This window comes from Setaria viridis, chromosome 8, assembly GCF_005286985.2.
Source record: "Setaria viridis chromosome 8, Setaria_viridis_v4.0, whole genome shotgun sequence".
Taxonomy (NCBI): domain Eukaryota; kingdom Viridiplantae; phylum Streptophyta; class Magnoliopsida; order Poales; family Poaceae; genus Setaria; species Setaria viridis.
The window spans coordinates 34,064,306-34,075,123 of record NC_048270.2 but is presented as its reverse complement, the minus strand read 5'-3'; the positions used below and the strand labels follow the sequence as shown (position 1 = coordinate 34,075,123).

The 10,818-nt window shown below is 42.7% G+C and overlaps 1 protein-coding gene across 1 annotated transcript; it reads right to left on the bottom strand.

Annotated features, from left to right (window-relative positions):
* Positions 1-501: 501 nt before the first annotated feature.
* LOC117866479 (uncharacterized) lies at positions 502-9,399 on the bottom strand. The gene is made up of 4 exons (XM_034750686.2): positions 8,565-9,399; positions 7,773-8,452; positions 6,135-6,740; positions 502-2,627 (listed from the first exon to the last, which is right to left on the bottom strand). Exons 1-4 carry the CDS (start codon positions 9,142-9,144, stop codon positions 744-746), a joined length of 3,750 nt encoding a protein of 1,249 aa, XP_034606577.1. The 5' UTR covers positions 9,145-9,399; the 3' UTR covers positions 502-743.
* Between the last annotated feature and the right edge of the window lie 1,419 nt (positions 9,400-10,818).

Below are 10,818 nucleotides of genomic sequence, written 5' to 3'. Positions count from 1 at the left end.
CTACATCTCAATGTGCATAACATCAGAACAAAGTCCCACTTGATGATAGCTGTGCCGATGCCTTCCTTCGGCGTTGCAGGGATTTCTTATGAATCGTGCTGTCTGCTGATTGCATTTTTTTTTGGGGTCCTCTTTTTTCGTTTTGGTTGCTCAAGGCAGGAGTTCTCATGCATTGAAGAGGATAAGCATAGTTCAGATACATGGCCTGGTTCTTTAAAATACGAGTCTACATAAACCTTGTCGCAGGAGGCTCCCACCTCAAAAAAAAAAAAAACCTTGTCCCAAAAGGCAATACATATATAGATGACCTGATCCTTGTCCATACTCGATACTGCAGGCTAAAAAATCAATATACTCGACAGAATATATCGAAGTAAAATATAATCCACTTGTTCTCAGTGTTTCAAATGAAAGCATGGCCCGAGTCATGTATCGACGTCATGAATTCAAATCTCCCTGAGAAAAATTCATTCGAGAGCATGAGACGACGAACGCAAAGCATGCATGGAATGGACATATATATATACTAGAACATTTCAGTTTCAATTCAATGTCATACTCGAACATATATACTAGTGAGTAGTGTAGCAATGGCCTTCCTGATTGACAAGGCTGAACAGAGAGTACTAGAGGGAGAAAATGAAACTGCCAGCACCCACCAGGTCCCGCGCAAATACACGACTGGGCCGATAAAGGCAGTTAGGTATATAGACCATTAGGAGCTGCTCAGCAGTCAGCACCCATCAGGTCGATGATGATGGTTCCTCCAGCTTCAGAATAGGCTTGTTTTCGTTCTCCTCAAGCTCCTTCTCCAAGTGTTTCTTGAAGGTCTGGTCATAGGATCCACTGAGCCAGACTTCCTTCAGATATTCCAAAGACTGTAGACCATAAAACTGTAGTGATGAAGACACACTAGAGCAGCGAATCTTCAGGATCTCAATGTCTATTTTTGAGCCAAACTTTACAGCTTGTAATCTGGAGTTGCATGCTATCTCAAGGAAGTCGATAATCCAGCTATTAGAACTCTGAGCAATACTCCAACCTAAACGGAGCTCTCCACCTTGAAACTCTGCCAACCGAAGACGTAGACTACGTAGATATCGTAGAGTTAGAATAAAATCTAGTTCCTGCTGAGGCAACGTTTTCATCTGTAAATCCACTTTCTCAAGTCTAGGCAGCTGCAAGCACATCTGCATGATCCATGATGGCAACCTGTCAACTAGCCCGTACAATTTAAGGCTCCGTAGCTTCTCCAGAGGCGACGAGATGTCGGCCATTAAACCAGCAGCTTCATTGTCTTGGTTTGCCTGCATTTTGAGTGACAAGGATTCCAGATGGACGAGACGTGAGATGTCTGAGAAAAATTTCTCGCTGTTCTTCCGGTTAATGCCGGACACTCCAAGCTTGTGCAGTTGGGTAAGGTTCTTGAGCTCCTCCAGAATGGCATCCTCGCCTGAAGCGTGGATGTTAACAACACCCAGCGTGTGTAAGCTGGAAAGCTTCCCAATCCCTCTAGGAACCTTGACGCCGCTATGAGAGCCATGACGGCGGTGTATGGTCAGCTTTGACCCCAGAGTAGCACTTGGTCTGCTCATTGGCGCTGCTGCTGCTGCCACTGATGGGTTCTCTGCTGCTTCACTAGCTTGATGATGCTTGGCGGTACCAGCACGAATGTACTGCAGTTTCTCTAGCTTGATGATGCTCTTTGGTAGCTTGATTACACATGTTTCCCTGATATCCAGAGTTTGGAGCTGCTTCAGGTCTCCCAAGGAATCAGGCAGATGAGAGATTTCTCTGCATCCCCTTAAGGAGAGGAACTTGAGGCGGGGCAGCAGCTTCACCATCTTCTCGACGTCACCATTTGTAACACCTGAAGATACGTCCTCTAGATCCAACACCCGGAGCAGCCTCATCCTGTCAGAGATGATGAATGTTTCCCACTTACCAAACACAGTCAAAGACCGTAGCAATGAAAGGTCGATGCTCTCAAAAACATTTCTGTCTCTGTCCCAGCTATTGTCTATGGCAAGGTGCCGTCCTGTGCGCTGTATGTTCTTTCTGCAGTGGCCCTCAAGTTCAAAGACAAGGTTCTCTTCCATTAACCGTGAGACGATGTATTCACGGAGGAAACCATTGACTTGGCACCGAGACATCCTCATGTAATCAACTTTTGTTCTTGGCGCCTGGATCATGCTTAGATTGACGATCTTGGAAAAGGAGCTCTCCCCGTTCTCCTCTGCAGTGTTTTCTTTATTGTCTCTAGAGTATCCCTCCGCTATCCACCGCCTCACCAAACGCGTCCGCCGGATGGTGTGGTTCACAGGGAAGATTGTCAGGTAGAAGATACATGGCTTCAGGTAATCCGGACAGGAACGAAAGTAGGAAAGCAACCAGGAAAACGTGCCTTCTAGACTCTGTGTGGTAACTGGTGCGTTGGCCTCCAACTTCGACACAAGGTTATCTTTTACTTCTATGTCGCGCACCATCCTCCATGACTCAGCTACAGCACATATGACCTTCGGAAGTCCTCCACATTTCTGTACTAAGATATCCCTTGTTTGCTCATTCCGATGCTTTATTTCCTCTCTGTCATGACTCCAATCATACTCCTTATTCTTAGTTACTACCTATTATTATCCAAACAATGTACGAATGAATTATTTATTCATAAAAAGGAGATGAACATGACTATATGGAGAGATGATCTAACATTCTACAATAAGAAATAATACTTCTCCTTCTATTTCTAAATTGGAACTATTTTTCCCTTATGCTAAAATAAACAAAGGCAACAAAGTTACATGTTGAACAAGCAATTAATGTTAAATCGTCCGACAACGAAGTTACATCAGCAAAAAACAAAGTTACGTTTCTGATACTATGCATATACAAACTTTTATTTTCAATAAGCAAAAGTTACATCGTTGGGCATCATAGTGACTTCACAATGTTATATTTGTCATTAATGTCAATTTTAAATGGTTGGAAATGTGAAAAGTTACATGTAGCTACGTAAAAGGTTATATCCATGTCAATAAATTGCAATTTCTAATAACAAAGTCACATCATTAATCCTGATATCAATAAGTTGCATCCATGACCTACAAAACTAGAGGTCTTCTTATATAACTATGTTCAGGGTTTAGGGTGCGATGTTGTTTCTTGAGTTGAGTTGAGTGATGCAATGCGTTGTGCAGCGCGTATTGATGTCCCAATCCAAACGGCCGATGTTGTTTTTGAGTTGAGTTTGAGTGGTGCGATGTTGTTGTGCAGAGTGTGATGAATATCCCAATCCAATAGGTTAGTGTGTGATGAATATCCCAATCCAACAGGTTAGTGTGTGATGAATATCCCAATCCAATAGGTTAGTGTTCGTTGTTGTACCACCCAGTCCGGGTCTATTCTTCCTTTTAATATAATAGGTAGAGTTTCAAATATGATAGCTAGAAATATAGATAAATCATAGATTTCTCAATAAAGAAAGGTACGGCTGTCAATTCAGCATCATAGGTAGTAACAACCGTTCGATCAATTTTGTTTTCTAAGAAATATTCCAAATCAACATTATAAAAAGTAGTGTAAAGTATTCCCCTATATTGAATTATCCACATTTGCTGTTATGGCAAATAACCTAATAAAGTAATCCCTTAAATCTTCATGTAAATTACCCACCGTTATTGACACAGTTTTAGTGCCATTTAACTAATATTTTCAAGCATATTCTTATACTAACCCACCACACTTGGCACCTGAGATAACCCTATATTTGCATATCTGTTGTGTTGTTAATCATATTGTAAAATCATAGGAAACCACATAAATGAAGGGTTTTTCTACAAGTTGAACTTGGTCTGGACTTTGGATATTGGAAGGCCCAAACACAAACATTGAACTGCAGGTCCGCAGGAAGAGCTGGAATTTGCACAGGTCATATCTTCCTCATCCAAACTCCAATTGGGGTGAATTTATAGTTAAAATTGCATAGCTCAATGAGATCTACAACTTTTATATGAAGCACTTGGGCATTGGAGGCCGAAAGAGGGTGGGCCAATCGGCCCATAGGGGTCCAGGCCGATGGGCCTGGCCCGTTCTTTTGTCCGATCGACCTCCCCTTGCACCAGGAGGAAGCTCTCGACAATTCTAGGGTTATTTTCTAGAAATTGGCCTCAAAGGCACCCTAACTGACGTCGACCACTATAAATACCAAGGACTTTCAGCAGAAAACACCTCCCGACGGGATCCTAATGAGTTTAGACCTAGCCACCGCCGCGACAAGATGAAAAATAGGGATTAGATCAGATCACCACGACACCAACACCAGCAGGAGTCAGGAGGTGCAAGGAATCCCTTAGGCCGATCGGCCTAAGGAGCACTAGGGCGATCAGCCTAGGGTGTTCCTGCACCCCCTCGCCGCCATCTTTGGTGATGGCGTTCTTCAGAGTCTCCTTCACCCCTTTTTGCGTCAATCTCTATAAGATGATGGGTAAAACCTCTGTCTATCCCTAGGGTTGTTTGGATCCTTGATATGTAACTGCTACATGTACATTATTCCTATCAATGCTTCATGGTATATGTCATTGCAATCGTTTATTTACATACATGAGCGCTTCATATATCCTTAGTAGAGTTTGTGGTAATCGTAGTGATTAGCTTAACTCTGCGGATTCTTTAATATAGATGTGTGAGCGGAGTTATTGAGTATCATTGTGTAGCGACGGTATGCATGAGGGAAAGAGCCGAGCGAGCACATAATCTCTGTGATAGCTAGTGAAGGTAATACCAATTCGTGTAGTAGATGCATATTCATGTGAACCTAGATTCTAGGAAAGGAACACATGTCTATATATGTTAGCTATCTTGTATCAACATTTAATATGCTTCTTGTTCTTTGTTTATTTTAGATTGGTTTGTCTCTCTACACAACCCCTATTGCCTGATTTCGTTGGTAAGATTAGTATAAAGTGAGAGCCAGCAATCCACTTGTTCCACGGATTGATAAACCTTGTGGGAATACTCTAAGGAAAAAGTTATGACTGATCCGTATGCTTGCGGTTCATAACTTGGCGTGCTAACTGCCGTCAACACCCACCTATATATGCCATTATGAAAAATAAGGTAAAGTAAATCCTAAATTTACATATAAAATATCTACATCTATCATTTTAAAGTACTCCTATGCTTCTAAATTATTCACTTTTCATTGTTAATATATAAGAAAACAACTCAAGGCATGCATGAAAGAGGTGTGTCACAGCGCAGACCTCGTACACATCTGTAACAAGAAGTGTTGGTATTTGTTACTGGCAATACTATTTATATATAGTATTGGATCTAAAGCTTGATAGTAGTACAAGACACAAGAATTTATATAGGTTTGGACCACCCTTCATGTATCATGCGCTCGGTGGTTTGTATTGAGACGTTGAGATGTGGTGAGGTTTCTTTTTTTTCGTGAAGTTTCATGTGTATCAAGGTGCTAATCTAGGGGTCCCCTGCCTGATTTATATGGTCCAGGGGGCATGATTATACCGTTTGTTTTCAAGTTGGTTTATTAGGATATGTATTATATTTTTTTTACAACAAGATATATGTAGAGTTCTCGTATGATTCCATCTTCTACCATTCATGTAGGTTTCTCACATCCATATCCTTCACAAGAAGCGATTAACAATATCGATTTCCACATTAGACACATATCATTGGCTAAGGTTCCAAATAAGCACATGAAGGTGCGACACAAAGGAGAAAAACTACGAATGAGGATGAAAAAGCATAAAAAGTAACTGGTAAATAAAGTCTATCACAATCAAATAAAGATTATAACGTATCTGAGTATTGCATAAGAATTAATATGAACAAATGACATAGCAAAGATAAGCAATATGCTATGACACCATATTTATCCATGAGCTTCTAATATAATACTTATCTCTCTTTACATTACTAGTATGTGCAGGAGCCTGGTTGATAAAATAGAATTGCTAATGTACGCAACGACACATGAAGCTTAAACAAGGGAAATTTGCACATAAGATGTAATTTTTTATGCATTGCATTTGGTTCTGCGTGTGATGGAATTTAGTTGTATATTGATGGAACAAGAATAGTGAAATGCTTCTTGTGAGCTATCATACCCGGTTGAAGAGTTCAACGGCATAGCGAACTTCTAGACCTTTGACATTCCGCACCAAGTTCCTGTCTGTTGCACAGTGATTGGCAACATTTTCTTCATTGGTAACTATTATTATGACAACATTGTCTTTTATGCTTGATCCGATAGAAGATTCTTCGAAGGCAGGCCTTATCGAGTCCCACTCTTCTATGGATTGCAAACCGTCGATAACAATGAAGTACTTGGATTTTTTTTGTCCCTGCAGAAATTCATGGCACCATTGAATGGGGTCTTTGATCGTTGGCATCATGTGACCTTCGGGAGCAGAACTACTCTGTAGATCCGAAAATAAGCTCCTGGACAAGTCCCTTAAATCGAATGGACGGGATACATCCAACCAAACAAATTTTCTGTCTTGATACTCTTCTTCATGTACCTTTCGGCGAAAGTGTTGGACGAGAAATGATTTGCCAACACCAGATATCCCCCACACCGAGACCACGCGGGCATCTTTATATGTGAGCCAAGACAACCATCTTAAATCCTCTTCACGGCCAAAAAGTGGATTTTTCTTTTCCCACTCTTCATATGGTTCTGTCTTGGAGCAGGTTGATTTTCCGGCCACATCCTGCAAAGAAAAGAACAGTGTCGTCGAGTCAGGTTGATTTTATGGAAAATGCCATTTTCGCATAAGAAACTGTGCTCGGAATGAAGGAACAGCTTGTATTGTGCACATGAACGAGGCCAAGTATAGCGAATATCCGTCTGCCAGGTCACAGTAAACTGGGTACGTGCAGTACTATATATGCATGTGCATGCGTGTTCAGGTAATGATGCGTGCAAAAGAGCAGGGTGGCAGCAACTATGGAGCCAAACAGGGCTTCGCTTTGCTTGACTAGCTAGCTATTTGAAAGCTAATTAAAGCACAAGAGCAGAATGTGGGTGTGGCTACACTGACTGTCAACCATCCTCTCACGGCAACGCGCCACTCTGGTTGGGCACACTAGTCTATCAATCCATGCTCCCACACGGATTAATATTTTAAAAAACTATTATATTTAAAAATTATTTAAAAATTCAACTCCTAGCTAATGGTCAAAATTGTTTACCTACTATCTCATTTTTTCAATACTTCAACATCATACTCGAATAGATGCGTACTTATCTTGTCCAGTTGCGATTGATTTTTAATTAGTAATTACTCTATACACTTTTTCATCCTCATTACACTTTTTCCATTTTGTATCGCACCTCCATACATTATGTTTAGCATAAAAAATAATATTTTTCATCACTTCCTCGCATACATGTTTGTATAAATGGTCTACATATATGGTGACACTCATCACTTCCTCCAAATAATGTTGTTTGATTTGTTGTTGTAAGAAATCAAAATTATACAGACTGTACGTGAAAATTGAAGAGATAAAGAATAAAGACTACTGGAGTTGGAGATTGAAAATAGGCTCGAGAAAGTAGGAGCCCCTACTCAGCAAATAGAAAACCTGATTTGGGAGGCTATAATACAGGAGTTGCACTTGGTAAAAACTGTGTATTATTATTGACTGCTATATATGTTTTAAGAAGTGGAAATAAAAGATAATAACGGAGGGAGTATATCTAATCTATTCCTAAAATAATTTATCAGCGTACTGCATACCTTCTTGTTCAAAAGAACCTGGACAGAATGATCGACCGATAACTTTTCCAGCTCCGATACTCGGTATCCATGCCCGACGCACGAGTATGCAATTCCAGGGAGTCGCGTGTGCACGACGACGCAGCTGCCATTTTTATTGTCTGGTAGGTAGCCCCTGACGGTCTCCCAGTCAACCATGGTGGACACGTCCTCCAAGACCACTAGGTACTTCTTACGTATTTGCGCCTTGAACATCTGAATGAGTGCGCCGTCTGTTGCCACCATTAACTCCAGAAAGTTGACAGTGTTGTCTTTTTCTTTTTGATCAAACGTGTTGTCTTCTTCTTTTTCTTTTTGATGAAAGGTTTTGTGTTTTTCTGGACAAATGTTTTTGTGGAACTGAGCCAGCAAGCTCCGGATGAACTCACTGGGATTGAGAGGATGCACCAGTTTCACCCAGGCTCGGCATTTGAAGCTTTTCCTGGTTTCTGGGTCGTCGTAGGCCTTGCTGATGAACATCATGTCCAGATCGCCTCCTGTTCCCAACACTGAGATGACTTTGAGTTGGACATCATCTACTTCTTGCTCCACCTTCGACTCGTTTCCCGCATCTTCTTTTTTGTTTCCCACTTCTATTTTTCCCCACATTGCTTCTTCTATTTCGTCTTTTTCTTCTTCTTTTTCATCATCATTACTGTTGCCTATTGGGGGTGGAGCCAGAAAATATGAATACAGATAAAATATTAGGGGCCAAAATTAACACTTCTCATTGAGTTATATGTAAAAAATTTCATGTGCATAAGAGGAGTTCACCTTGGTGTGATTTGCCCTCCTCAGCTCCTCCCTTCATCTGCCTCGATTCATTTGTATTTCTCCCGTTGATCAACATGATAAGATCCACTTGACTGCTCTGCTTCGCTGCACCTGTCACAACAGCATGCTGGTGCTCAGCAGGCTTATGGCAGTAGTCACCGATGCGGTTATAGCGCAAGTTCCGGTGACCCATGGCTTCGACCCTAGCCTTGAGCTGCTCTATATTGGCAACGGCAGCGTCGAGATCCTTCACTGGCGCTGCAGGCGGCATGCACCATGGGAGCATCATGCGGTGCCACCAGTGCGGCTTGTTGTCCAGGTAGATAATGGCCTCGATGCAATCCTCCACGTCCAGGGCCGTTTTGCGGACCTGCCTCACTAAGGTCCTCGTCACATTGTCCGTGACGTGATCCTTGGCGTCTTCAAGGAAGGCGTGCATCATCTCGAACTCGTCCGAGATGACCAGCAGGTCGCGCTGCACGCTCTTCTTCAGCTTCTCCTCATCCTCCATGGCCGCCCTGGCCATGGATACCGTCCCCTCCACTGTCATCTTGGCCAACCCAAGCACGAGGTCCGCCATTGTTGCTCTCTCGGTCGCTCAGTGTGTGTCTGTTGTGAGGTAGAAGGAGAAGAGAGAGCAGCTGCTGGAAATGCAAGGAGTTGTTCGTAGACTTGGGCACTTGCGGACTGGGTGAGATTTAAAAGGGAAGATCTGCTGCGGAACTGAAGGTCGTGGCCCCGACGACCTTGACATGAGCCCCTCTGCCCATAGTAACCCTAATTACTTGGCTGTCACCCGATCTGCCACACTGCCAAACGCCATCATTATTGGTCACTGTCTGCTCTAACTGTCTCAGACTCTCATGGCAACTCGGAAAACCAAGTGTGACTGTGTGAGCAGGTCAGGTCATCATGAGTACCCAGATCATCAGTCAACAGACGTACCACGTGGCGCTGGTCGGGAGCTCACCGAGCAATCACGTACACAACGCAACGCGGCGAGCAACTGAGCAGCTGCATTGGACGGCACTATTTCTCCGCTCTTAGCAGACACACTTTCCGTGTAGTATATCGTCAACGGTGTAGACGTTTAGTGTCGCTAGGGTTTGGGAACGGAAGGCTCTTGTGATCATATGAGGGCGTTATATGTATTTTTGCTTGTCCTTACAAAATTCTCCTGTGATCATACTTTTCCGTTTAGCTTTAGTTTAATTTATAATATATAATAGCACATGTGGATAATTTGTATATAAATTTAGAGATTTACTTTAGGTTATTTACATAATGACAGTGGTAGCTAATGTTTTAGAAAATATAGTAGATTTAATGGCTATGATGATTCAAATCTACCAAATTGATGGGCAGATATTTTGTGTTTTTAGAGAATTTCTAAGGATATCTTTATTTTTTTTAGAGTATCCACTTTGAATCTTAGGTGGCTTCAAAAACTTCTTCAATCAGTAATAGTAGGTATGATATGATTCCGTCGGTTCTACGGATTAGAGTGTTACAAATGCACCGAGCGGCACGGGTGATATGTAAGTTATGCAGTGGGTAGTTGACTAGTTGGCGCCGTACGTTGAGCCATTGAAGTGTTATTGTAATTAAAGCCGGAACACAAGGTCGCGCGTGGCCCCGAGGCCCCGACGACGACCTTGACTTGAGCCCCCGTGCCCATAGTAATAGGCTGCACTCGATCTGCCACCCTGCCAAACGCCATCACTGTTGTTGTCGGTCTCACAATCTGCTCACAGTCTCAGACTCTCAGTGACCGTACACTAGGCTTGCAAAGGGGCTAGATCGGAGCGCTCCTAAACATAGGGCCAAACTGCTCCTCTCCAAGTTTTCTAGCTTCCGAATTCATCTTGCCAAACACCTCCAGCTAGTACCAACTTCGGAAAAAAAGTGGATCTAGAAGCCAACTCTAAGGTTTTTCTGGAGCTCCTCAAAGGGTGCTCAAAAAAACTAATTTCATACCTTCTCTTGGAGTTGGGTGGAAATTATCCACATATACCACTATTTACACATACCGCTTCGGGGAAAAAAGAGCACCCCCTACCTCGTGACGCCTCTTGTTCTGCCACCACCTCCCTCCCTATTGCGACTCCTCTACCTCCGCTGCCGCCACCATCTCCCCTTCCTCCGACATCCAAAAATCATCGGGATAGATGCTGAGGATGATCATCAACTCCCCAAGCATTGCATACCGGTCTCATCGGGCCAGATCGATTTTTACCCAAGCCCACGCCATCCA

Excerpts from the sequence above, each read along its gene's own strand:
- LOC117866479 (XM_034750686.2), bottom strand. The coding sequence starts at position 9,144 with ATGGCGGACCTCGTGCTTGGGTTGGCCAAGATGACAGTGGAGGGGACG. Across the intron at positions 6,741-7,772 it reads AGGTTCTTTTGAACAAGAAG|GATGTGGCCGGAAAATCAAC; the intron begins GTATGCAGTACG and ends TTTTCTTTGCAG. Across the intron at positions 2,628-6,134 it reads CCGTTGAACTCTTCAACCGG|GTAGTAACTAAGAATAAGGA; the intron begins GTATGATAGCTC and ends GGATAATAATAG.